At 44.7% G+C, this 27,705-nt stretch overlaps 1 protein-coding gene across 2 annotated transcripts; it reads right to left on the bottom strand.

Moving 5' to 3' along the window:
* Positions 1 to 1,080: 1,080 nt before the first annotated feature.
* CREBRF (CREB3 regulatory factor) lies at positions 1,081 to 26,956 on the bottom strand. 2 transcript variants are annotated; one of them, XM_058848861.1, is made up of 10 exons: positions 26,827 to 26,956; positions 17,320 to 17,497; positions 16,876 to 17,202; positions 16,289 to 16,414; positions 14,328 to 15,411; positions 10,067 to 10,261; positions 8,176 to 8,365; positions 7,662 to 7,735; positions 7,176 to 7,298; positions 1,081 to 6,594 (listed from the first exon to the last, which is right to left on the bottom strand). In XM_058848861.1, the coding sequence occupies exons 4-10, from the start codon at positions 16,397 to 16,399 to the stop codon at positions 6,479 to 6,481; spliced, it is 1,893 nt and encodes a 630-aa protein (XP_058704844.1). In that variant the 5' UTR covers positions 16,400 to 16,414; positions 16,876 to 17,202; positions 17,320 to 17,497; positions 26,827 to 26,956; the 3' UTR covers positions 1,081 to 6,478. The 2 variants fall into 2 exon arrangements, with proteins under 2 accessions (XP_058704844.1, XP_058704843.1); XM_058848860.1 differs by lacking the exon at positions 16,876 to 17,202.
* Positions 26,957 to 27,705: the final 749 nt, after the last annotated feature.

Here is a 27,705-nt window from a genome sequence, read left to right as displayed (position 1 = left end):
GACACCTCCAGGACTCCAAACCTCCCTGGGCAGTTCCAGTGGCCATTGTTCCATGGGGAAATTCCTGCTGCTGTCCACCCTGAGGGTCCCCACTCCCAGCCTGAGGCCATTCCCTCTCCTGTCCCTGTTCCCTGCGAGCAGAGCCCCTCTGGCCGTCCCTCAGGGGGTTGTGCAGAGCCAGAAGATTCCTCGGGAGAAGTTCCAGGTTTACCTCCAAGAGCCTCCCTGGGTTCCTGGCCAGGCCAGGCTGGCGCTGCTCATGAGCAGGGTGGGGAACACGAGGTCTCTCTGCAGCCCTGAAATGAGAAGCAGGGCAATGCCCTTTGCTTTTCCCACAGACTCCCCACTGCTGCCGTGGCCTTTCCCTGCTGCCCTCAGACCCTTTGGCCAAAGGAGAGACCATTTCCACAGGACCTGCAGGGAGCCAGTTTCTCCAGGCACTCATCCAGATTCTCCAGATGGTCCCACACCGACCCAGCAGTGCTGAGCACGAAGAAGGAAAAACCAGGTATTTCCTTACCTAGCTGTCATCCTTTCCAAAGGAAAATTCCTGGAAATACCAGGAGACTGAGGACTTAGTTCAGCAGATGCCATTCACTATCATTCCACACACACAGTGATTCAAGACAATATTTCCTCCACAATTTTTATTTTAAATTACAAAGGATGTTGCATACATTGATGAATTTGTATCTGAATAGAAGTGCTAGGGATCAAGGGTGACAGAGTAAACAAAGTCAATAGTTTAATTGTGCCTCTTTTCAAAAAAATAAAGCTGCACAACTATTAACCAACATTTAACATCGCAACTCTTAACAGATCATGCTTTGAACAAGGTAAATTTATTTTCTAACAGAGACAAGACTTTCAGTAAGTTTTTCTTAGCTCCAGTTGGAAGTTGATTATAGAATATCAAGGACAGCATTACAATCATGACCCCAAGCATAGGTGGAACAGGATGCCACGTTTTGTTTAAAATGCCTTTTTTTTTTTTGCATCTGCATCTGCCATCAGCCTTAAGAGTTCACCCAACCACAAATACTGAGCAATAAATTTTCGTTGGATATATAATATTCTGGGAAGATAGAGGATTTCAATCAGAATGTACGAGTAACCATCATTATAAGAAAGATTAAAATAGGTTTTCTTACTAGATTCTGTTTCCTAATCAGAGTATTTTGATAGGGTGGGATGTGCTTTTTCCAATACCAAATCCAATCCAGAAGTTTTCCTTACAGGAGCTAGTTAAATCACCCAAATTTGACTTTAAAGGATACCCAACTACAAAACATTTTAAACTCCAGAAAAACTCTGAACAATGATGTTATCGAAAATGTTTGGAGTTTTATTTCTTTTTATGGGGGAAACAAAAAAATGGAAGCGTGGCTTAAAAGAGCTCTGGTTCCACTTTTAACTCCACAGCTCGTTAGAAAGACAATAAATGCAGTCAGTATTTGCTCCCGTGGAAGTTCATGGATGCCTAAGAGGCTGAGGATTATATTCACAGTGCAAAGACACCTTCTAGAAGCACTGAAGGGAAAACATGGCATATTGTGAAATGCAAGTTGTAGAAAGACAGAGATTTTTCTTTGCTGCAAAGAAGATACAGCCTGAAAGTGCCATCTTTGATTAATGACATTGAAGAATCCCAATTTCCATTGGGAGATATTCAAGAGTGGTGTTTTCTCAACAGACTAATGCCCTTAATACAGTTACAAGAAGGATCAGTCACCGAGGCAGCAACTGTTTGAAATGTACTTCACACAATCCCTGGGGTAAACAAAATAAACCTCAGCTGTGTGCAAGGCTGTGTCAACAAGCCAAGACCACATCTAGCAGCACACTTTACTAGGTGATTCCAACTGAAGCCTCCAACTCCAAAAGAAAATCAAATCATGATTAGAAGCACTCTTGAAACTCGGGTCTCAAGGCCAAATACAGATCCTGACATTCACGGTCCAGAACTGGGTTGTGCCTCAGCAGAATTTCAGGAAGACAAGCAAACACGTTTGAGGAACAGAACTGCATTTGCTATTTCTGCTGGAGGCAGCTTGGATACAAACCCTTGGAAATTCTCCTGATAAAACCTTTTAGAGATTTAAAAAAAAAAAAAAAAAAAAAAAAAAAAAAAAAAAAGCTATGTTTAAATTATTTATGGAAAATAAAAGCACATCCAGTCATTATAGTTGTGAATAAGCTGTTTCATTAATGAAGGCAAATATTAGATAAATACTGGAGGGTGTCTTTTAAAAATAAATTTTAAACAGACACCTCTGTATTTCCAAAGGGTATTTTTGCTTTTAGGTTAGTTAAAAGACCCTTCATCCATTTTAGGTTGGTTTTTTGTTTGTTTTTTTTTCAAAAAGCCCCAACTTTTCCCTGGCCCTCTTAATATGGAAAAAAGTCAATTTATAAATTAGGAACTGAACACAGCTGAGCCTGACTCTCACATCAGCTTTACAGCAATGCAACTTTATTAAATCACAATTATTTCAACTGGTATGATAAGAAAATCCAGTCCATCCACACATAAACATAGCTTTAGTATTAAGTCTCTCTCATCCCAAAAACAAAAAGTACTCACCAAATATCAGTAAATGTGTTCAATAAACCAGAAAAGGAAGCGTTAGCAAAAGGGGTTTTGGGTTTAAAAACACCCTTCAGGAGCACCCCCAGGTTTTGCAAGGCCATTCAAAAACTGGTCTTCCATAGAAATACAAAAGGACTACTGAGAGAAACTGAAATCAGCCCTAACCGCACTCGCTCCAGCACGCTTTCATCAGCTCTGATTCCATCTCAGAAGCTTTGACGAGTTCAGAGGGAATGAAAAACATTTAGTTCTAGATGTACAAGTAAGGCACAATATAAAGCCACATCATCATCTGTCATGAAGGGAGGGGGGAAGGACGAGGGTCATACATGGTACAGCAGAACAAGCAGCCCATCGATTCCAAGTGTGGCACCTACGCTCAGACTGACGAGATCTCGACAAGAGCAGTTATGACAGCATGCTTTTAATATGGAAACAAATCCTAGAGAATCCAGTGTATCAGAAAAAGGAAGAGCTTCTGGTTGTATTAAATCAAAAAAATAGATCATTGTTTTTGGATATAGGATTAAAAGTGAATATTCACAATGCCTACACTCAAAAACAAACAAAAAAATAACCCCAGGACTTCGTTAAGATCCACATACTATGTATGAACACTGAAAATCTTTAGAAAATGGTCTTCTCTAAAGATCACCCCAAAACGCATGCCACAATTGCCAAAAAACAGAACATGTACATTTGTTGGTTTTTATACCCTTATAAGATTTTTGTTTGTGATAAGTATACACTAAATGTATATATTTTAATGACACTAGAGGAAGCAGATTGTTACTGGCATTAAAGTACAACCATTTCTAGACGGTTTAAATGCCACAGAGTCCCCTGGTTAAAATGTAAAGCTGCACAGCTTGCCTATGTCACCTTTATGATAAAGTTAAACCAGCAAAAGGTCTTATCTTTACTCTACATTTTACTGCCAGGTTTTATTTATCTCAAGTATCGCTGCAGCATTCTGACCAGCCCAGAGTTAGCAGCAAGTGGCAGGAATCATATAAAACGCAGTTTCTTTTTTTTTTTCTTTTTCCTCTTTTTTTTTTTTTAAACAAAGTGCTTTTCTAAGATGTACATACATATAAATAGTTACAAAATAAAGTGTCAACATTAAAAAGCTCAACTATTTCAAAGCTTTAACTTAAAATAATACATAGGAAACACTGAAATGCGAGGGTATGGAACTCACTAAAGATTCAAAGTCTACTTTGAAATGCGAGACCAAAATCATAGTCTGGTTTTCAGACAAAAATAAAAAGCTATAAAGTTGTGTGTTGCCCAGAATTCCCAGGCAGCAAAAAAAAAACGGGGGGGGGGGGGGGGGGGGGGGGCTTTTAAATACTTTGTCAGTTGAATTTGTCCCAGAAGTTTTTACCTGATTCCAAACTGCTCTCTCTCAATGTTCAGAGAGGCTGGCTCGCCCGCAGGGTTTGGATGGAGCACAGGGACAAGCTCAGCGTGCCAGCCCTGCCCAGGCACAGCCTGAACCTCACAGGACACATTCTCTGTCGGGGTTTTTGGGGCTCTGGGCACCTCCACAAGAACAAGAGGAATACACCAGAGCCACCGTGGAAAGCAGCAGCCAACTCTTCACCTCACCCGAACAACAACGACTACAACACAAACGCCTCAAAGGAAAACACCCACATTCCACTCGGATTTTGCAAGCCTTAAGTGGATTTACAAAGTTTTGCCTAAATTGCCCTGGGTATTTGTTCAGTCTCTTGTAGGAAAGACTTTCTGTACAGCTCAGTAGTGGTATTTTGGCCTCCTCCTCCCTTTTGAGTCTTCCAAAATATTTAGAACAAAGGAAGCTGTGAGTGGGGCAGGGCCATCACTTTCACCGGCCACTCTTCCTGCACTGTTACCAATTCAGGCTTTTTTCTCTTATAGCACAAGCTTGGATATAAAAATAATCTACTTATAAACAAAAAGGAATCACAGTACAAACAAACTTAGACAAACTAGAAACAAAGTGGAGAAATTCCCCAAAGGGAGTGGGGAGAAAGCCTTCATGGACTTTTGCATTTTTTTTTTTTTTTCAGCAGCTACATTTGAAAATATTTGGTATTTCTATTTTCAGTAAACAGTGTTTTGTCATCTTTAAATAGGGAGAGAAAGAACAGGGAGGAAAAGGAGTGGGGGGTCCATGAAACCAGAGAATGATCTTGCCTTGAGATAAAGGACTTTCTCATCAAAGGCTAAAGCTTTTAATCTGTACATTAACACTGACTACAAAGCCAACTCTTATTAGCAGAAGAGCAAATAAGAACTTTGTGTTAATATTCCTCAATCATAGAAACTACTGAATTAACAAGAATAAGTCACATATAAGTCTGAAGAAGCTAGTTTCGAAATACCTGTACAAAAATATAAAAGTCTATAAATTTTTTTTTGTTTTGTTTTGTTTGAAGCCTGTGTTGATCCTTGGAAACATCACATGCATAATAATACATCAACTGGAAAAGTGGCAACTAAGGAATTAGATATTTGTAGCTCTTTTTTTTTTCCTCTTTACATATATACACGTTACAATAAAAATAATTTTATTTTGGTTGTTTGGTGGAAGTATACTACAACAAGCTAAATACTTTTTTTTTTTTTAAATTCTCAAAGTCGAAAACTATTTTACCAATAGCTTACTAAAATCCAAATATATTAAAATCTCCTACAGTAAGTGCAGAGAAAAAAGATTTAAAGACTCCAAGACGGCCACCAACTTATCTACCATGGAAGCGAACTACAAGAACAGCAAAATAATATTGTTATGTATGAATGCTCCTTCTGTAGATAATTGGACCCAAACAAAAAAATTCACAGTTCAGTAAGATCCCTAACCCTGACCTTTAATTTTTTTTCTTTTTTTCTTTTGTTTTTACATTCAGTACAGTATCATATAAGCTGTGCAAAACTTTACTTAGACTGGCAGTTCGCCATATCAGTTGCATTTGTCTTTGGTACAAAAATAAACAATCGCATTAATGTGCAAGTATTTGTTTTCTTCCGGCCAAAGTACCGAAATTGAGTTTTCTAGAGCCATCTTTTATACAATACATAGACTCTGTGGCATATATCTACATTTTCAACATATTCCTATATACATTCAAAAAATTTTAAGAGCTGGAACAAATACATTAAAACCTAAAATCTCACCATCTATACAGCTCGGTTTTTCCCCTCAGGGTTTTCTTCATACAAAACTTTACCAGCTTATACTGATAGCTCTCCCCACAAAATACAAGGCACAAAGAATATACTTTTTTTTTCTCTTGCTTGCACAGACATTTAAATACTCTATTAAGCTCAGAAAATTAAAGTCTTATATGGCACACTAGCTCTAATGCTGTGTGTGCTATGTACAAGTTAATGGTTGCAAAGAAAGCTTACTGTTTTTTTTTAAGAACAAGAAAAGAAAATCCAAATATTTAAAAATAATAATAATAAAAAAAAAACAAAACAGAAAAACTCCCTACATTGATAGCTTCACCAAAAAAAAATGCTTCCTCTTACTTCACTTGGACCATAAACCTGTCACAATGTCTGGCAAATGCTGAATATTTTCACTAGCAAACCCAAGTTTTTGCTTCTCAAACAAAAGTGATATATTCTGGTCCTAGATCATTTGAAAGAGAACTCTCATTTCTGCCCTTGAGCTTTAAAGCAGCTTTGAAACTATCTGGTTTATGGTCCAAAAATGCTCTGCAGCATTTTCTACCACGCTGTGATTTGCTTTCCTACAGAGTTACTTGAAACCAATGGAACCTACAGGTGAGTGTTTACAGAATGCTAAGCTGACATGCAGACCAGAATGCCATTTACAACGAGGAACTCGACAGCACGGGCGGAACCTGACCCGGGAGCAGCTCCAGTGCTGCCCTAAACCTTGGCCGTGGGTATCCGGAGCCCCACGAGGCCGCCCGTGGGGTCTCCCTCTGCTGTCTTCTCCAGGACCTGGTTCACAAACTCCGACGTCTGTCCAGCTACAGGAAGTCCTGAAAGGGAGGGAAGAGAAGCTGCTCTCAGGTCACTGCTCACAGCACATTCCTGAGTGACACAAAGCCAGGGGACACCTTGGTTGGGACAGCAGGAATCAGGAAAGGGTTCACTCTCATTCTTTCCTCTTGAAGGTAGTGGGATCAGAGGGATGCTGGGAGGAAAGGCTGGGAGAATTGGGATTGTTCAGCCTGGAGAGGAGAAGCTTTGGGGTGACCTCACTGTGCCCTTCCAGTGCCTGCATAAGGCAACAAGATGGAGAGAGACTTTTTACAAGGGCCTGGAGTGACAGGACAAGGGAGAATGGTTTCACACTGCCAGAGGGCAGGGTTAGATGGGATCTTGGGCAGGAATTGTTCCCTGTGAGGGTGGGCAGGTCCTGGCACAGGTGCCCAGAGAAGCTGTGGCTGCCCCTGGATCCCTGGAAGTGTCCAAGCCAAGTTGGGCAGGGCTTGGAGCAGCCTGGGACAGTGGAAGATGTCCCTGGTGGAATGGGATGAGCTTTGGGTTCCTCCCAACTCAGGGCATTTATGATTCTACATTTTCATACCCAGGTAAATACATGAAGTTCACTGCTTACCAAGAGTGTCTTTAATAAGTATGTTCAACTTTTGCTCCATGTTGGTTCCTCTGTCATCTTTAGGTACCTGCACCCGATTAACTATTTCTTGTTTAATGGAGTTGATGACAAAGAGTAAATTATCTGCAAAGAATAAAATAAAGGATTAGCTTTACATCACATTCCCCTGGAAGGGATTCACAGTTATCCACACACAACTATCTGTGTCAAAAGTGTCACATCACACTTATTGTAAAATGAAATATAATAGTTTATATCAAATATTACCAATATTTTCATTAGTATTTACAGCACACATTTACATAATTTACATCTGCAAAGAAGATAACCCAATTTACATTCACTTTATTCAATGGGCTGGTTTTGTACCAACAGAATTACTGGGTTTGTACCAACTCTTTTCTCTAAACACCAGGTTACATCATGGTGCAAAACAAAGACTTGCCCAAACACAACAAAAATTAAGATGTGAAGAGTTGTATTTACCATATTCCGTGTTGAGACCCCAGAGTTTTACTTTATTGGCTTCATACTGGGCTTTCTTTTTTAGTCTACAAGCCCTATGGCAAGAAGAGGGGAAGAATTAGAACACTACCAGAAATTCCAGAGTAGTAAGAGCCACATGAACTCATCAACCAATCCTCCCAGAGCTGTGATGCACAAACTCCTCCATCCTCACCTTCACTGAAAACACTCTGCTACCTGCATTTGCTCTCATTTGACACTTGTAGAATTTGCCACTGTCCCAGCTGTTTGCTCCACAGCTAAGGAAGCCAATTCCAGTGGAAACCTTATCTAGGAAACAGGCAAACCACAGCTCCCAAGGTGCCAGCTGCCCAGCTTTTTGATAAATTGGTAATTTACATTTGATGAACTGCAACTCCCATTGCAGGAGCTGCCACGTGAAGCAGAATTTCTTTAGGCAAAAATTATTTACATCTTTATCATTCAGTTGTAGCAATTCAATTTTCTCATCCCTGCAGCTTTGCCCAATGTATACCTGGAAGCCAACTTGTTCTTTTCTTTCCTCGACCTGGGTCTGGCAGTTAAGGGGAGTTCACTGACGGGTGTCAGGTCACTGATCACCTTATTCAGCTTCCTCAGCTCGTTACCAATCTGCAGGAGCTTTCTGGGATTGGGAGTCAGGTCTTCTACATCAGTCCTCCGTGACTTCTTTGCTGCATATTTTCCTGTTTTAAATATACAGAAAAATGGGTAGGGAAGTGACACAATATGTACACAAACCTGTGAGAAAACACTCTAAAATAGGCATTTTTTGGGTGCAGTTGAAGTTCCTTTGTTCATTGCAGGAGAATGGGCCGGAATCAGGTGATCCCTGTGGCCTCTCACAATAGAAAGAGCATTTCCACACAAAGAGCTTTGTACAATTCATATTCTATCCAGATCAGATAAGAGCAAATACTGCTGGCCAGGCCACTGGATGTTACAGAGCATACACACAACTCTGCTGAAAAATGTATGTCACAAGTTCAAACCCTGTTGTTTTGCTCTGGCTGTAAACTTGTTAACTCGTATTCAGCCAAAATATCCTCCTGCACACTCAAGTGGATTAAATCCCTAAATGATCTTATTGCTAAAGTTCTGGACTAAGAAAGAGTGCTGAGGCCTGGTGCTGAAACAGTCTTCATTGATGCTGAGATGAAATGATCCACATAAAAGCCAGCTAACCCATTTCATTATATTTATTTGAAGCTCTTTAAGGCCTGGTTTTGCACTTGACTTAAAGGTCAAGTGTCCAAGTGTCTGGTGGGTTTGAGTCCTCAGAGCACATTTGGTTATTTGGTGTTGGATAACAAATATAAAATAATGGAATGACAGAATGGTTTGGGTTGGACAGAATCTTAAATCCATCTTTTTCTCCGCCTTGCCATGGGCAAGGACACCTTCCACTAGACCAGGTTGCTCAGGGGTCCATCATGAGAAAGAGCAATGATTGGGACTTTAGGTACTGGTATTTCCCTACAGGATAAAGAAGCTTTTAAAAACTAAGGAGATTTAAAGAAAAAAATGCTTTCTTCCCTGAATAAATCTACAGGTAAGAACAACAACAACAACAAAATCTTTTGATTTAAGAGAAGGCCAATTGCCTTTTTAAAAGCAGTAGTTTTCAACTCTAAGGGAACATTGACCTTACAAGCAGGGAAGTTAGTTTAATTTGCTCCTTCAAAGCCAAAATCAAATGGAACAGCCTAAAAGAAGTCCTGTAACAAGAAAACAAAAATACCCCTAAGAGTGGTTTGTTTTGGGTGATGTTAATCATGTTTGTGGTGCAGTAACTGCTCACTGGGAATAAATCACAGCTATTAGAGCAACTGGTTTAAGTTTCTGAGAGGGCATCTTAAGGAAATAGTTTATTCCCAGAGGAGTAAGTGCTTCACTGTGCTGCATTCACAGGGGGAAAACGAGGAGGGAGGAGCAGAGAGACACTTGTGCCTTAGTGCTTGTCCTCAGTTCATACCACAGTGCCCTGAACTTGGCACCCAGAGCCCTCCCAGCCTCCTGCTAACACAGGCAGCACTGACAGCAACAGCCACGAGCAGCAAACATCAGTCAAACCACCCATCCAATATTTACAGTATCGCACTGAGAAAGCTTTGAACTCCCAGGGTTTCCACTGAGAGCCCTTGGAAGTCACAATTCTCAATTCATCCCTGCTTCTCTGGAAGAAACCACAGTGAAAGTCCCTACTGTGTGTTCACCGTGCCTCCCCTGGGCACTGCAGAGCCCTGCTAACTGAGTAACAGATTTACAGCACTCAAATTTTCATGGCCAAAACACAACTTCTCAGCACTTGCATGGAGGGGAGTTTGGCTGCTGAAGGTGTCACAAGGAGAAGACAGTCATTTGTGGCCAGGATGAGGATATCTTACCATGATGGAGCCCATTCTTCTGGTACATGTTGCTGGGCAGGGTGTCCCGGTTCCACTCGGATGGCCTCAGCATCCTCTCCTGCTGGGACGGCGTCAGCTGCTCGCTGTACTCCCAGAAGTATCTTCGCTTGCCTCTTTTCCGAGAGGATATCGCTGTCATTTCTTTTAAATCCTCCACAGAATCGTTTTCATACCCTAAAAGGATGCAGGGGGTTGTTTATATGCTGGTGACAGAATTGTTTGTAGCCCTTTAGCAGCGGACTGAGGATTCAAGTTAAGAGCAGAACCACAGATCTGTTTTGCATTATCTAACAGACTTGGTTTACAGCATCAAGTGCTCCTGGGTACTTGCATTAAATCCAGGGATAGACACTGAGCCACTGATGGGGCTTCATTAGTTAAAAAAACCAAAATTATTTATGCATTTAAAGTCCCTTTGTGTTCTCTGACCCCCTAAACTGTAGTCCCCCACAATCCCAGCAGTGCCAAGTACAGACAGCAGATGTTGGACTGTGTTCTCCCATCCAGACAATTTTCTCCATGAATTGGCAGGAACACAATCCTAACTCACCTCCACATTTGACAAAAAGCATAGAAAGAGAAGCAGATAATAAAGATGGATTAGCAAAAGACAATAAAGAAAAAAAGATTCAATTATAGAACACTTTGAGTTGGAAGAGACCCACAGGATCGAGTCCAACTCCTGCTGCTCCTTGAGGCCAAAGACCTGCAGGGAATAAATCCAAGCACAGATCCCTCCTAGGCTGGAGAAAGGGGCTCTGCTATCAGGACAGTGACCAAAGGACCATCTAAGCTGAAGGGATCTGGAGCCTCTTCCTCCTCTTTAGTGGGAGAAATGATCCTCAAAAAAGGTGTACAATATTTTAGAGGTGAATTATGATGCACTTGGTATCACAAACTGCTCATTAAGGACATGGAAACTGTAATGCCACTGTCCACATCACAGAAATATTTACCATAACTGTAAACACAAACCACAGGTTCTCAAACCCTAGATATGCTTCAGAAAATAAAGATAAGCTATACTAAGGTTAAAAAAAAAATAAATCTCAAACCACTGCATAGCCTTTTGTGCTAAAATGATAAATAATAGTTTACATTTACTTTAGAAAGTGATCTCTAAACATCACATACTCTTATGGAGCTAAAGGAAAAGCCACCCATGCATAGACTGCAGAATTAGCAAGCCTTGACCCCATATGCTTCAGCTCTGCTTCATCTTCCACCAGCACAAAGAACACTTTCTTCTTTTTAAAACAGTCCATTCAATTAGTCTGTTTGCACTTGAAAAACCAGTTGAAAGAGGAAAAACAAACTTTCTTGCTTTGGTCTGACTCTCATGTCATAACCCAAAGCACAAATAGAAGTCAGGTATGCAGATGGATGAAATCCATCCTGAAATTCTGTTTCTCATCATTTCATCAACTCAGGTACTTGGATTCTCTGGTTTATTGGAAAGGCAGGATTTTAAAGGCAAACCAAGCAATGAAACACACTTTATAAAACATTTGTGTTGTATAGCCAAAATTATCGACAATTTACATGAAATACAGCTTCAAATACCATAAATATTTGTAACTGCAGCTCCATTTTACTCAAATGCTGTTTAACATAAGTATCAAAATGCACTCAAAAAGCCCACTGACTTCCACCTGAAAAAAAGCTATGTAACTCATACAGAAATATATAAATTGAGCCCATCTTCATGATAACACAGAATTAATCCAACCAATGAAAACAAATCTCTGTAAGAGCTGAAGTGTACAAATGTACAAGGTTCAAATCAGAACTTCCTGTTTGCTTATTCAAACTGTAATTAAGTTAGCAACTTCAATTACACTGACTTAATACATCCTGCCTTGCAAGCCCAACACTGACCTGCTACCATTATAAAGTTACATAAAAGAATCCAGTGCAGTGTCCTAACCTAACACACCAACTTGTTTAGCTGCTCTGCACCGTATTTATTCCTCCTCTTAGCAAAGATCACACAGCAGGGCAGGCTTCTAAGAAATCTGAAAGGGTTCTTGTATTCAACTCTGAAGCCCTTCACAATTCCCTCCTAAAAGTCTTTCTTCGCATCCCTCCCTGTGGTTTCAGGTTTAAATTCACCAGGGTTAAATGAAGCAGAACAGAGAACAGTGTCCATGTGATTTCTGCCTCTCACCAGGTGAAACCCAAAAATAGCCCCACCGAAACAAACCCAGAGATCTCCTCCTCCTCACCACTTCATCACCACAGAGGCTTCTGAGAAATTATTTCCAGTGTTTTTCCCCCAGCTGATAGTCCAGGTGCTCACACTGATCTAATGCAGCTTCTTAAAACAATCTCTGCGTCTCTGTGAGCACTTTTTCACCCATTCTTCCCCAGTGCTACTGACAATTGAATAAATTGCTGCATTTCCCATTTCTGGAATCTCCTGACTACTTGATGGCAGGAACAGTAATTTAAAAGTCTTTCTACTAAATGAGATAGGAAAAATAGACTCAGTAATAGCAAAACCACCACATTTAAATGCTAGAAAAGGCCTGGGCTGGTAATTCCCATAATAAACTACCTTTGCAGGGGACCAAAGTTGCTAAATCTGTGTCATGGTGATAATAAAAACACTGTTGTCCAAACTTGCCTGGGAGCCAGTCACATTTTTAGCTATTTCTCCTTCATTATATGTATATATTTCCTCAGATAACTCTTGAAGAAAACATTCACTCTAAAAGCATACATGAAGAATAACCAAAAGCAAATCATGTATTAAAAAAAAGCTTTAGAGGGCCAGCAATAATTAGTAGATTTTTGGCCTTTCAGTAAATTACATCCTCACTCAAAATACCAACTGAATTTGCTTTCAGAGCTGTGGAAGGTTTCATTTTCCTGTGCTCTGCCTATTTTTAGATAGTTTACCCATAGTGTTTACCTTTAGAGGGTAAAAGCAACACCAAGTACAAGAGTGACATAACTGTAATACCTGGAGATGTTATTTTCTACAACAGACAAAATATATGATAAAATTTTTAATATCACCACATGGTTTTAGGCTTCATTCATGGAAGGGCTTGGCAAGTTGGATAAGCCCAGATCCTCAGCTACTGCTGCAGAATGAGGATTGTTGGTCAGTAAAATAGTTAATTAAATTAATTAATTCCACCCACAGCATTCAACACAACTTTTTTCATGGATCTCAGGCTCCCAGTGCAACACAACCCCCACGGGCTGCAGAGCTGGAACAGCTGCTCAGGGCCCCAGAAAGCAGAGGGAGTTCACTCCAGAAGGGAGGAAGAGGCTTCAAAATGTTAATAAAAATGTGTTGTGTGCATGTGAAAGTAGCACAAAGGGCAGAATGCTTAACGAGTTTAATGCCAACACAGGAAATCTAATTAGAAAATAATTTCATCTGAGAGTTCATTATGACAAACACTGACAAGCTTTAGGGAAGCTGCTGTTCTCAACAAGGAGAAATTTCAGCTGCTTTATCCCCTCAAAGTTATATATTGCCAAATGTCTGAATACTTTAATTCTTATACTCTGATACAGGACATTTATAGGATGTGAATATCGTAATACATTCTGAAATGAAATTAACACTTGGTTACAATCCTGTGGCTTTGTGTGCAGATTTTATTTTTATACAATGCCACTGTTTTGTTACCTTGTAGTTGAAGGTTAGTTCTTATTCCTGCTGTTAGAACTCCATTTCTACAGGCAGGAGAGAGAGGAATTCAGTATCCTCAATTCAGCAGCCACTAAGTGTTACTGCTGAAAACCACCTAGAAATGATTCTATTAATTTCAGTCATTCTTTGGATTCTGTGGAAAAACTGTAGCTGAAAGTAGGACTTAAGTTTATGAAATCATTTCACTCACATCCTGACAGATCCAATTCTGGATAAATTCACAGCTATAAGAAGTGCTAGAAAGGTCTGCATATCCTACCAGAGAGCTACAAAAAAAGGAAGGCCAAACTTGCAGGTAGCTGCTCCAACCTCAGGCTACAGGTGGGCTTCCTGTATTCTCTATTATAATTTTTGTTGCATGATCACAGTTTATGTAGTTTTTAATGAAACAGAGCAACAGAGACCTTGCATACTTTGAATTAATTTGCATTTTGCAAAGCACTCAGAAAATGTGGGAGGAGAGCTCACAACTTAAGATCAGTGCTGCTCTTCAGTAACTACCAGGAGTTCAAAAGCTTGATGGACAAATCCATCAACCTTCACGTTACCAAAGCCCAACAACGCTGGTACCTGGTTCTGAGAAGGTATCGCTGATGTCATCGTCCTTATCGTCCTCGTAATCTTCTTCCTCATCATCGTTTTCAGACAGCTCGTGCTCACTGCCAAATCCTTCATCGTGGTCCTCATCTTCAATATCATCCTCATCCTCCTCCTCTTCCTCGGGGTCTGCTTTGGCTGACTGTTCACCCAAAGTGTCTGTTACAAAAAGAGAATAATTGTGCTCTTCCTTCTTCTGCGAGGAGTCCGACACGGACGTGCTGGCGGAAAGGCTGCTCTCCCCCCCTGCCAGCCCTGGGCTCTCCTGGGGAGGGCTGAGGAGCAGCTCTTGAGTCTCTTTAAAAGGCAAACCAGGAGTTGTACTGTGACCATGGGGGGACTCGAGTCCTTTTCTCTCTTGTCTCTTTGCTACAGCCCCACAGTAGCAGGTGTTTTCCTTGGCTGCGTCAGCGTGCGCCTGGCTCAGCACGGGCCTGCTCTGCGGCAAGGGGTTGATCTTTACTTTTGCTTTTTTAACGTAGTCTTTACATTCAACGTGAATGTTCACCTTTTCACTGCTGTACACGTTGGTCTTGGCCATGATCTGTGTGCTGGAAGCAGGCTGGCTGCCAGGCTTGCTGGCCTTCTGGGCACAGTCCGACAGCGCGGCCTCGGCCTGCACGTTCTTGGAGGAACAGACTGGCGCCGCGGCTCTGCTCGCGATTTTTTTGCCAGGTAATAAAGAATTTAAAGGGTTTTGTTTTACACTAAAGAGCAAATCAGGGTAATAGAGTGAATCTGAGACAGGCTGGGAGTCCTCACTGTTCAGCTGAGCCAGTGTGGGTGTTTTGCTGATCACCTCTTCATCCTGGTACGGGCTTGAGAAGTCATCAAGGCCCAGGTAATCCACCTCTTTTGTTCCCCAGATGTCACAGCTGGTTAATTTAGTGTACTTAGTTAGGTCTTCACAGTAGGTATCCCACTGCTCCCACTTGGAAGTGAAAGCAGCTTCTTTGTCCAGGATGTCCGTAAAAGACTCCAAGTTCTCGAGGTCTTTGCAGTCCTCCATCAAAAGCAAGTTGTCCCTGGAGCTTTGCTGATAGTCCATTTCTCTGTCCTGTGCACAATAAGGTAAGTTAAAAGTTAATACCAAAAAGTATCCATCATCTCCTTCTTCTACTTAATCTGGTAAAGAGAGCACAATTCCAGTGAAATATGAGAGTGGTGACATAGGAAGAGACCTCAACTTTCAACTAAAAGCTTCTTTTGAAGGTCAGAATGAAGTTCAGCTCCTGTGCTTCAGCAACAGATCTTTCTGAAGACACTGTTCTTCCTATAACACTGACTTTTCCTACTATTGCAAATCCATCTGCTCATTGGGATTTAAACCAGTGCCAATACCCATGTATTTAAAATATGAAAGACATCACAGCATCTCTATAAGCTAGGTCAATCTTTGCTATGTGCTTAACAGAATATGCTCAAGTTTACAAGTTCCTGGAAATCCTCATTCTAACACAACCAATTAATGACCACGAGTGACCTTTCCCCTTTGATACAGGGAGAAAATCAAAAAGGGAATGCTCATAAAAGTAGTCAACTTTTATTTTCCTTCCCCTGCATTCACAGCTCGGGTGAAGCAGAACATAGCAGGGGGAAATCCTTCCCTGTGAGGGTGGGCAGGGTCTGGCACAGGTGCCCAGAGAACCTGTGGCTGCCTCTGGATACCTGGAAATGTCCAAGGTCAGGCTGGACAGGGCTTGGAGCAGCTTGGGATAGTGGAAGGTGGATCTGAGCCTATCCCAATGGCCAGTTTGAAGACGTGCCTGCTGAAGAAGCACCACATTTGCTGGACAAGCAGTCCAGCCCTTCCCTAATCAGCAGCCAGCAATAATGAATAATTTTCTAGCATTCTTGAACCAACACCCCTTGATTCCTACAGGAACTGGTATCAGTCAAGGAGATAAAATTCTGGGCACACAAAGGTGACCTACCAGTTCATACATGAAGTCTGGATCCGAGCTGCTCGCCAGGAGATCTGTGCTCATCAGAGTCTGCTCTGAAAACAGGTGGCTCCGAAAGGCATCCCCAAAAGGAGGGTCCATTCCACTCACACTGGGCTACAGCACAACAGACAGACATTTCAAACATGATATAAAAAGGCACATTTTCATCTTCAACAAACAGAAAGAGGACAACCATTTTCTCCTAGTCTCTGAAGGGTTTTACCACCGCAGATAAGCACAACATTCCCCAGAGCCAGAGAATGCTTCAAGAGCAGCTGACAACATGCAGGAGCAATCAAAGGACAAATTTTTATCCACCACAGAGCTGCAAGAGCGTTCACTGCTCCTTCATTCTTCCCTGTTGGTTTCAAAGTCTTATGTCTGCCAAGTTTTGGGATATGCTGGCATTTGTAGAGGATGAGGGCCAGTCCTGGCAAGATTTGGGAGTCCCTCTAATACAAATTATTTTGTACTAAAGCAGTGTTAACTGTGTTTAGAGCCATTAGAACTCATAAAACTTCCACATCAAATTGTAAGGAAAGCAAAATTTATGACAACTAAATCAAGATTGTTACCTCTTTCTCAAGAACGAAGTGAAATTTGGCAAAAAAAGCATTATGCAGGATGACTGGGCATGCAGGGAATGGGCAGCAAGGCCTTCTGCTACATTTAATTCCAGACCTCAATTTCTCTTCTAGACACTCTCACCCTGAGGGTTGGGAAGGGAGAAACACTGTGCTGCTGAAAGTCATTCAGTGTGCTGAGTGTGAATCACTGCAGTAATAAAAGGCTGTTCTGCTCTCCAGGCATCCTCCCTCACCAAGCGACAACGTGGCTGAAGCTTGAACAAACACAGCACCAAGAGCAGCACCACAGCTTCCACCACAGACACTACAGGGACCCTACAAAATATACATCCTTTAATCTCCTACACATCTTCCTTCCTAGTGCTGGTCAAATTTGTTCTTAAGCAGAGGCAAAATTATTTACAGAAGTGAATAAAATCCTAGCAGACTTACCTGAGGCATTTCCAAGCCCAGATTCCCCAAATCCAATTCCAAACTTCTTGTTTTATTCACTTGTCGATTCCTTTCCAGCTTTACTTCAGTCTCAGGGTGTTTATACTATCCATGCAATGAAATTTTTCCTTAGGATAACTTCAGTTCACCCTGATGGAGCTTTTCTATTTGTCAGCTTCTGTGCAGAATAAACACAGCAAACCCCCAAGGAGGTGAGTAATCCTTCACCAACAAGGTGAAAGCTTAAAAAACAGCCAAAGGCAAGAATTTCCCCTGAAAACTGATTTTTCCTCATGCTGGAATGTATAGAAATTTTCTTCCCCTGCCATTTTTCATTGAATGAAAAGCCACAGATGCTACAGAACAGAATTGCTGCAAAACCGTTTTTGGTCAAGTTACATTTTCCTGCCTTTTTTCCTCTCTGCTGAGACCAGCAGCTCTACAGACACACCTGAAGTGAAAACCCTGACAAATTGGGAACAATAATCAGCACACTGCTGGGTATCCAAGAGAGAGACAACCTTTATGACTAATGTAACAGAGCCAATAAACTCTAAAAATGTCTCAGGCAAAAGTCTCAAAATATAAATTTCAGAAGAAGCAGAAATGCTGTTTCAGTGGTATCTCTTCCTTTTCTTCAGGGATGAATCCATCCAGCATCAGATAAGATTACATCAATCACTCACACAGCAACATCTAGTGGTAGAGGATCACAGAAACCATCCAGCAGCAGAGTGGAAGAGACAGATTTCCTCAAGAGAACAAATTAAAAACTGCCAAATTCACAGCTGTCTAATAAAATATCTTCTCTATTAATTCAAGTAAGGCCTATGTTGAAATTGGACCAATTTATCTACTGGTAGTTTTACAGTTTAGAAGTTTCTACAGACCTGCTCTACTTCAGATGTTTGTCTAATGACTCTTCTGACTTTAATCCAGAATTTTGAACGGCGTAAGGAAAACCCTCACTCAGCACTGCTCCCAAGTCAGACTCTGGTGCAATCTGCTCAGGCTGTGTTTATTCTCCTCTTTTGAAAAACAAATAGTAAACTCTAAGTGTTCTCCCACAGCTCAGAACCCTCCCCCAGCAGCACATGACAGCATCCCCATGATTATTCCCACTTTCAGATGGTATCTCAGTTAGTTTGTCCTCTTTAGCATATGGACCATCAGACTGTGGTAAAAACAGTCACTATGCAAAGAAGTCTTTATTTATCAAAACAGCCTGCTTTGCAAAGAGCAGCTGGAATATAAAGAACAACAGTTACAGGTCCAGTTACACAGAGTTCTCAGCTGAACCCTCGCTAGCCCTGCCAGAGCGGCCGTTTCTCACGGGGCCCTGTGGTGAACGAGCCAGCTCCTTGTGAGAAAAGCTCCTTTCTGCTCCAAAACCTCCAGGGAACCCTTTACTTATTTAAAAGCGACATTTAAAGTTTGTGCCACAGCAAGCCCCATCTGCCTTCACTCAGCAAAGGCCACACCACAGCAGGACTGGTCCTTCCCAGGTGGGGACGTGGCAGGGATGACTGAGTCACTTCTCAGCCTCACCTGGGCTAGGAGAAAGGGCCTGCTCTTTAAAACAAACACAGGATCTTCTCAGACACAAAAAGAGAAGCAAGGTTATGACCCTAAACACCCCAACACTTTCTTTCCATTGCAGATGGATGCATTTTTTACCAGCACATCAGATTAATGCTTTGACATCATCACCAGACCGCCTCCTGCATTCACAAGGAGCCAGCCAGAGTTCTCCATGATACAAAGGGGAAAGAAAGGAAACACTTGCTGCTTCTTCACTGGTTATTCTTTGTTGTGTTTTTTGTTAGAACGTGGGCCTCAAGCTGTTCTACATACAGCCAGCAAAGGGGGATGAAACTTCATCTCTACTGACACTGATTTCACTAACAACCAACATTTCCAAGTGCCAGCTTCTGGATCACTTTCAAATCCTCAAAACAAATATTAAAAGCTCAAAACACTTTTACCATCTCCAAGACTGGAGTGATAAACTTCTTGCACTATTTAAGAATGCCAGTGCATATCCTCTCCAGTCAAAGCAGTGTATCAGCTAACCCAGTTATTCCAGTAATTCTCTTTATGTTTCGTTCTTGACATCTTATAATATTTATATTAATATTTTAATTTAATCCCAGTAGAATTTAGTCAACTATTCCACAGTGTAGGATTTTTCTTAGTAGCTTTGTGGAAGGGGAAAACACAGTGAGGCCATGAAAAGAAAGACATTGCCTCAGGGAGCTGCACAATCCAGATATCCTTCATGCTCCCAACAAAGCAGCCCTACTTCCAACTGCTTTCCAAATTTCCCAGAAAGATCAAGGTCATCATTAAAAGCCTCCTGCTGTTTATACTTAGCTGCCAGTGTAAATAAAGATGTATGGCACAAGTCAATGACACATATGGAAGCACAGGTGTAAAATCAGAACTTGCTGTGAAGGAAAGTAATTTGCAGACTGCAGTTAAAGTCCCATTTTTACAGAATTTATCATTACTGGCACTTTCAGCCCAAGACTGAGTTAGAAAAGAATAGTCCAGCTGTTGTGTTATCTATAATGAATGCAGCTCTGAACGAACTAAAAGAGCTGTGGCAGAGCTCAAGTACAGCAGCACTAAGAATTACTGAAGATAAATATAGCTGGAATTTCTACTTCAGGACAATTTCCATTAATGCCTTCCATCAGCCCTTCCCAAATGCAGAGACACAGGTGGAATACAGAGCCCGAAGCAGCGGGCAGGCTCCTCTGGCAACAGCCTGCAGGGAAATCAGATTAAGGTGATTAAGGAGCCAGGCCCGGAGCTGGTTCTGTGTCTGCAGGTCTGGAGTCACATCAGCGCCCAGCTCTGCTCCTGGGAGGAGGCTCCTGCCTTCCCTGGGGCCTGGGGACACCTGAGGAGAGCCTGCAGCACACATGGAGAGGGACTCTGCAAGGGATGGAGTGACAGGACAAGGGGAACGGCTTCACACTGACCCAGAGCAGGGTTAGACGGGATATGGGGAAGGAATTCCTCCCTGTGAGGGTGGGCAGGCCCTGGCACAGGGTGCCCAGAGAAGCTGTGGCTGTCCCATCCCTGGAAGTGCTCCAGACCAGGATGGATGGGGCTTGGAGCAATCTGGATAGTGGAAGGTGTCCCTGCCGTGGATTAAAATGAAATGATCTTTAAGGTCCTGTCAAGCCCAAACCACTCAATGATTCTGTGATCTCGGGAACAGCTATGTCCATCTAACATTTAAGAATTTGGGCTACTGATGGAGGCATGCACATGTACATTAGTTAAAATCCCATCAGTCATCAACAAGGAACCTGTTCTGTGGAGTTAACACCTAATTAATCTAATGACAAATCCTAACTAAAAATCATCCCCTGTATCTAATATTTACTTTCTGAAGAGGAACAGTGTTTCCAAGATGCCACGGAAGACTGAATTTCACACAGGGGAGCAGCAGCTGCATTACCTGGGATTATTGGTCTAACCTAGCCCACAGCAGGAGCTAAACTCCAAATATGCAGCATTTAGGACACACAATGCAGCTCCTGTGCATGTGCTGCCTCTTGGGCCACTAAAACACCCTCCTGCCACAACACATCACCTCAAAAGAAGCCCCTGCAAGAGAAAACCCAAAAATTCAGATTTTAGCTTAGCAGCTCTGAAAGTCTTTCTCGGTCACCTGCATGAATCATTTGTACCGTGGCTACAAGGAAAGTTGCTATTTCTAGCCCAGTTCAGCTGTGTATTTTGTACCACTGGAAAGGCACATGGAGCGTGGCTGTGCTTTTTTGTTGGCTGCACAGTGCTTATTATCCCAGCAGCTAAATGCCTGCTGTAAGTGCATTACAGGAACAATTACACTTTCATGATGGTGACTGCATCACACAGCACAGCTTGTCAAAGTCACAATTTTGATGCAGGTATAAAAAAATAGCTCACGAGAGACTGCCAGTACTAAACCTAAAAGCTCAGACTGAAACATTCATGGCCAACTCTGAATTTCAGAGAAAGCACAAAAACTATGCCACGTGCTTGGAAAGAACCATTATGCACCATGCACTGTTTGCTGTATCTGGACATTTCATGAAATATTGGAGTTAGAGATGCAAGAAGTTCTCCTGCATGTCTCTTAAAAACATTTTTTCCTTCCACAGTTTGTGCCAACTTGTTTTCTGGTACAGAACACCCTCTGCTCAGGGCAGTGTTCAAGCTGAGAACATGCAGACTGCCCGGGGTGGAGTCCATCCCTGGAGGTGTCCAGGGAACATCTGGACATGGCACTCCGGGCTCTGGTCTGGTTCAGAAGGTGGGAATCACTCACAGATTGGACTCAATGGCTTTGGAGGATTTTCCAGCCTCAATGAATGTGTATGTTTCTTACTTTTGTTTCTGAATAATGTTCCTTTATTCCTTTCTACATGATTCTTCAATGATTATCCAGACTTCAAAAAGTTTTTTTACTTTTCTCCCCTGCCATAAAGACATTAAGTTTATTATTACTATTATTATTATTTCATAGCAGTGAACAAAGACACTCTTTTAAAAGAGTTTCTCTCTCTTTTTTAAAAGAGAAAACTTCCTGTATTTCCATCCACTGCAGTCTCATTCCTGGACTCACAAAAGCAGCCAAGTTCCCTCTACCTTGTTGGTGAAGGAGTTCTATTAAAATGCCAGCACAACCATCTAGGGCATTATGCTCTTTGCTTTTTCTGTCCTGGAGAGAAAACACCGCCTGCTTAAAACCCCCAGACCCTGAGTCTGATGGAGCACTGCCACTTAAAAGAACTAAAGATACGCAGACTGTTTCACTTCTTCTAAGCCTCTTCCCTTCAGCAGAACTGTTACTTCACTGTCTCTGTTCCCCTTCCTCCACTGATCATCCCTTCCCCCTCCAGTGTTATTTTTCCAATCCTACTCGCCCACAGCAGATGGACTTCAAGACCTGGAAGTGATACCTCTAAAGAGAAGCTCTGGTCTGCAATCACACAGACACCTCAGGCAGCAGAGCCCATGAATCCACAGAAGAACAGAGAACTCATGGACCCCCTGTGCCAACGCCAATTCCCAGCCCTGGGGGTGCTGCAGCTGTGTCAGCAAACAGATCCCAGAAACTGATGGAATCACAGAGAATGCTTTGGGCTGGAAGATCATCTGGAGCCACCCCTGCCATGGCAGGGACACCTTCCACTGTCCCAGGCTGCTCCAAGCCCTGTCCAGCCCGGCCTTGGATACTTCCAGGGATCCAGGGGCAGCCACAGCTGCTCTGGGCACCTGTGCCAGGGCCTGCCCACCCTCATGGAAAACAATTCCTTCCCAATAACCCATCTAACCCTGCTCTCTCAGCTGAAGCCACCCCCCCTTGTCCTATCCCTCCAGGCCCTTAAAATTCTCTCTCCATCTTGTAGCTCCTTCAGGCCCTAAAAAGCCACAATTGTGTCATCCCAAAGCTTCTCCTGTCCAGGCTGAACAATCCCAGCTCTCCCAGCCTTTCCTCCCAGCAGAGCTGCTCCATCCCTCTTCTCATCCTGGAGCCTCCTCTGGGCTCTCTGCAGCAGCTCCAGGTGCTCCCTGTGCTGGCCCCAGGCTGGGGCAGCTCTGCAGGTGAGGTCTCACCTGAGCAGGGCACAGGGACACAATCCCAGCCCCTTCCCTGCTGCCCACGCTGGGGGATCAGCCCAGGGCATGGGGGGCTCCAGGGGACCAAGGCAGGTCCAGCTCTCCCCCACAGCACCCCCAGATCCTCCCAGAGCTGCTCCACCTGTGCCTGCCCAGCCTGTGTTTGTACCCCAGCCTGCACTGATATTGACCATCACGCAGGAGGCAGAAGCAAAACAAAGTGATTACTTTTTAAACTAACGAACATTCTGCATGGACATATTTTGTAACAACTATGCCCAGATTAATATATTCCTACTAGAAGCACTTTTCTGTATGTTCTGCAACAAAGACTGAGATTTTATTCTTATTTTAGTGCTAAGAGTGGGATGTGCAGTATGTTAAACTTATTAGAACTATATTAACTGACTTTAATTAAAAAAATGGTTAAATTTTAAATAGTCATAGCATAAACCCTTATTAAAATAACACTGCAGAGTTAGGAGAGTGGTTTGCACGCATGAGTATTAGTAGTAAAACTAACATCTAATTTTTTTTTAAGCTCTAGATTTCTCCTGAAGCAGAGTGGGGTGAAAGCAATGGCAAAAAACAAAACCAAAACTAAACAATTCCGTTTCCAATTTCCAGCAACACTCTACATCCTGACAGGATGGCTGTTCCTACATTTTTTTCTGACAGTCTTTCAGACTAAGAGAAAAATTATTAATTCTGTCATTTCCAGGAAAAAACAAAAAAGCAACACAAGTCTTATGATGAAGGGAACGGTACAGTCTGGTCTACTCTTCATAGTGTGAAATTACGATTGTTATACTCTTGTTAGAAATGGTGCATCTGTACCGAATACTTCAAAGCCAGCAGCAAATCTGAAAAATGCATCAGTCAAAATTGTCCAAAAAGTAAAAAAAATATACCCATGGCTTACAAATTTAAAACCAGAAGGATTAAAAAAAAAAAATAATAAAACCAGGGAATTTATTATGGAAAGATCTAAAGCTTAAATTCAGAATTTTCACAAAACTTTTGGTTTAACTTTCATGCCAATGCCGACTCTTAAGCACTTCTTATGCAGTGCCAAATCTCCTCATCAAGGTTTGATGTTAAGAAATTCAATTAAACTTCCCAAATCACAGAGCCTGGACATGCAGGCCATAGGAATCTAAACCTGTGGGTTCCCTTATTGATCCAACACTATCAGTCTATTAGTGGAACAAAAGCTTCTGCTTGCTCCCAATTAATTCCTGCTAATGCTGACTTCAATCTCAGTCCTTCACAAGGCTGTTTGCCTCTCTCATTATTTAAAAACCACCTGGGGAGGATGCTGGGGGCCTGATGCCTTTGCTGCAGGTTGCTCTTATCAGGGAATACTCCCACCAAACACTGAATAATTCCTTCTTTGTGAACTACTGGCTATGGACATGTTTGAGGTCTCTGAGCTAAAACATTTAAAAAGGAATCTCTCCGAGATTATTTTAGCAGGAAAGGTTTCTTGCAGAACTATCACAGCCAGAAAAGCTCTGGCTGCCCCTGGATCCCTGGAAGTGTCGAAAGCCAGGTTGGATGGAGCTTGGAGCAACCTGGGATAGTGGAGGGTGTCCCTGCCCAAGGCAGAGGGTTGAAATGAAACAATCTTTAAGGTCCCTTCCAACATAAACCATTCTGGGATTCTATGATTTATTTTCCATAGAAATTCTGACTTCTCATTTAAGCAGCCAACAATAAAAACCGACCACATTTCTAAAACACCTGCGTCTGACCCTCTGTAATTTTCACTATGAAAACACATTTAATAATAATCATAATTAACCTTCCCCACAAGGATGCTCGGAAGCGACCTTAGAGACCTTTCAACCACGATCTTTAAAACATTTAGAAGCGCTTAAAAGACAATACGAGAATCCGATTCTGTTCTGCCTGTTACGTGGAGCACGATTTCAACAAGTTACCCCTGGAGTGGCAGCCACGGGAAGATCACGATCGCTTTAAGTGAGAATCGCACATTTCAGCTGGCAGCGCCGAGTGCTCCAAGCCGTTCAGCCTGTTGCATGGGGAAGCCTGAATAACCAGCGAGTGTGTTATAGCGAGTGTGACAGCGGAATTGTCCTGGATACCGCATCCCTTCCAGCAGCCGATGCCCTGAGCAGTGCCGTGGGCTGCGGGGCTGCCAGGGACGAGGGGAGGGCACGGCAGCGATGCCGCGGCTGGGGAATAACGCTGAGGGTGGGGAGCCTGGCGACAAAAGGTAAATAATAAAGATTGGGTTTGAGTCCTCGGTGACACGAGGGGTTTCTATCGAGGTGTTCCCTGCTAGGAACCAGCGGGAGCTCAGACCAGACACGGAGAGGTGCTCGACACCCGTGTGGGGACAGGCTGAGACCCGCGGGCGGCTGTCTCCCGGCTGTTTTATAACCCAAATCTGCGGGGACGGGCAAAGAGCAGGAGACGGGAACGCGCCCCGTCCTCCCCTCAGCGCGGGGAACGGGACCCCCGTGCGCGGGCACCGCCCCGGGCCGGTCCCGACGCCTAGGTGGGACAGCCCCCCTGAGGCAAAGCGCTGCAGAGGGACGGGCACCGCGGGTGGCCCCCGCAGCCACGGCCCCGCGCGGTGCCCGTGTCCCCCGTGTGTCCCCCCTGTGTCCCCCCTGTGTCCCCCGGCCCGGCCCTGACCCACTAACACACCTCCGGCCAACATGGCCGCCCCGCCGCCCAGCGCAGCCTACCCCGGCCGCCGCCGCCCCGCCCTCCGCGCGCGCTCATTGGCTGGCTGCTCCGCCGCGCGCGCTCCCATTGGCCGCCGCGCCCGTCGCTCACCCGCCCAGCGGCCCTTTCAAGCTAGGGTGAGGCGACATGTAAACAAACCCCCTCCCGCCGCCCCGGCCGCGGCCCCGCGACCCCCGCGCCGCGCCCGCCGCTCCGGGCACCCGCCCGGCCGCCCCCGGCCCCGCCGCGCCGGGAAAACCGCCCAGAGAGCCGTGCCCCGCGGGGGGCGGCCCCCGCCCGGAGACCCCCGCCTGGGCTGCGGGCAGCCGGAGCGCACCCGCGCGGCTCCACGGAAGCCCTTTCCCGGGGCCGCGGATGGCAGAGAACCGCCGTCCCCCCGCTCTGTCATTACATAAACGCCGCGCCGGAGCGGGGACGGTCCCGTCCTGTCCTGCCCCGCACTCACAGAGCGGTGACCCCTCTCCGCCACCTCTGCTCCGCAGCCTTCGGAGCGGAGGCGCCCGTCGGGCACCAGCATGACCGGGCACAGAGACTCCGCACGCCCACGGCTCACCCCCGGCCGTCCCGGGCATTCAAACAGGTCGCAAACGGAGGAAGCAACTAGGAGCCCGAAAAGCAGAGAAGTGAAGGACCTGCGGAACCTTCTCTCCCTTCCCGGGGAGCCCCTCCGCCCGCACACCCAGAGCGGCCGGGCTTTCCCGGCAGGACGGTGCTTTCCTCTCCCCGGCGCTCGCTGCGAGACTCGCTTTCCTTGTAAAGGCACGGGCCGCTCCCGCCGGGCGGAGGCTGGAGGGGACAACACCGACAACTCTCCGCTCAGCCCGCACTCCGTCCCCACAGCCCCTTCTCATCGCCCCCAGCCGGGCCCGGGCCCCAGAGCCCCGCTCCGGGACCGGACACCCCCGCGCACCGCTTCTCTCCCGCGGCCCCGGCAGCCACACCCCCCCGGCGGGCGAGCGGAGCGGAGGGGCCGCTGAGCACCATCCCCGTCCCGGTGCCTTCGGCAGCCGGGCAGACACCTCCGTCCCGCTCTCCCTCCCTCCCTGCAGCCCCCTGCCCCGCGACACCGCCTCCTCCCGCCGGACCACCCGGGCCCCCCGACCCTCGGCCCCCTCGGTGCCCCGCAGCCCCCCGGAGCCCCGCGGCCGCCCCGAGCCCCTCACTCACGGCGTTCAGCGGGGGCCGCAGCCCGGCGAGCCCCGGCCCGGCCCCTCCATGCGGCCCCGGGTTTGTTTGTTTATGTCCCTTCCTGACGGGTTCCCGGAAATCGCGTGACTCGACCCTCACGTGGCCCGAGGGGGCGGGCACGCGCGGGGGGCGGGGGGAAGGGGGCTGCGCCAGCCAATGGCGAGGGGGTGTCTCTGTCACGTGATGGCGGCGCGGCGCGCGGGGGGTATTTAAGGCGGGGAGGCGGGTGCCCGCGGGCAGAGCGCGGCGGGGCGGCGGCTCCTGAGGCTGTGCCGGGCTCGGCTCCCCACATCTCCCCACACCCCGAACCTGCTGCTCTGCGGCCCCGCTCACTTCACTCACTCACCCCTCTCCATCCGTCCATCTCCTACCTGCAGCGCTCTATTTTTCCTACTGTCCTCAGCTACATGCACAACCACCTTTCGCAGTGACAGGTGGCTGGCCTGCACTGCTTCAGACACAATTGGAGAAATTATTACTAAGTAACATAATAAAAAATAGACCCACCTGTTCTTGTTTTGCTATTGATAAAGAATGTATTTTATTCTTTAAAGAAGTTTTTGCATTTCACCTTGTTTCTTCTATTTTTGCCCGAGAGAGTCCATGACATTTAAGTCTGGAAACAAGGGAGCAGCCACCCACCTCTGGTAACTCAGCCCTTCACAGGAGTAAAATGCTTCCATGGTTTCCACCAGGACAAAAGTAAACGTCTATAAAGTCTCCAGAAAATATTTCTTGTGAGGGGCAGAGATGCCGATATTTGTATTTCCTAAACAATATGAACAAAAGCAGTTACAAGCATTTGAAATGACCCTGACCTGAACTCTCGCTCTACACATTGCCAGATCTTGTCTTAAA

The sequence above is a fragment of the Poecile atricapillus genome, chromosome 13 (assembly GCF_030490865.1).
Source record: "Poecile atricapillus isolate bPoeAtr1 chromosome 13, bPoeAtr1.hap1, whole genome shotgun sequence".
Taxonomy (NCBI): domain Eukaryota; kingdom Metazoa; phylum Chordata; class Aves; order Passeriformes; family Paridae; genus Poecile; species Poecile atricapillus.
Note: the sequence above shows the minus strand (reverse complement) of the source record. Positions and strands in the feature narration are given on the sequence as shown.

What these genes read in the sequence shown, in the direction of transcription:
- CREBRF (XM_058848860.1), bottom strand. An exon ending in AAGAACAAGTTGGCTTCCAG is followed by an intron (nt 7,736 to 8,175) that starts GTATACATTGGG and finishes TTCTTGCCATAG; the next exon opens with GGCTTGTAGACTAAAAAAGA. An exon ending in GGGTCTCAACACGGAATATG is followed by an intron (nt 7,299 to 7,661) that starts GTAAATACAACT and finishes TATTCTTTGCAG; the next exon opens with ATAATTTACTCTTTGTCATC.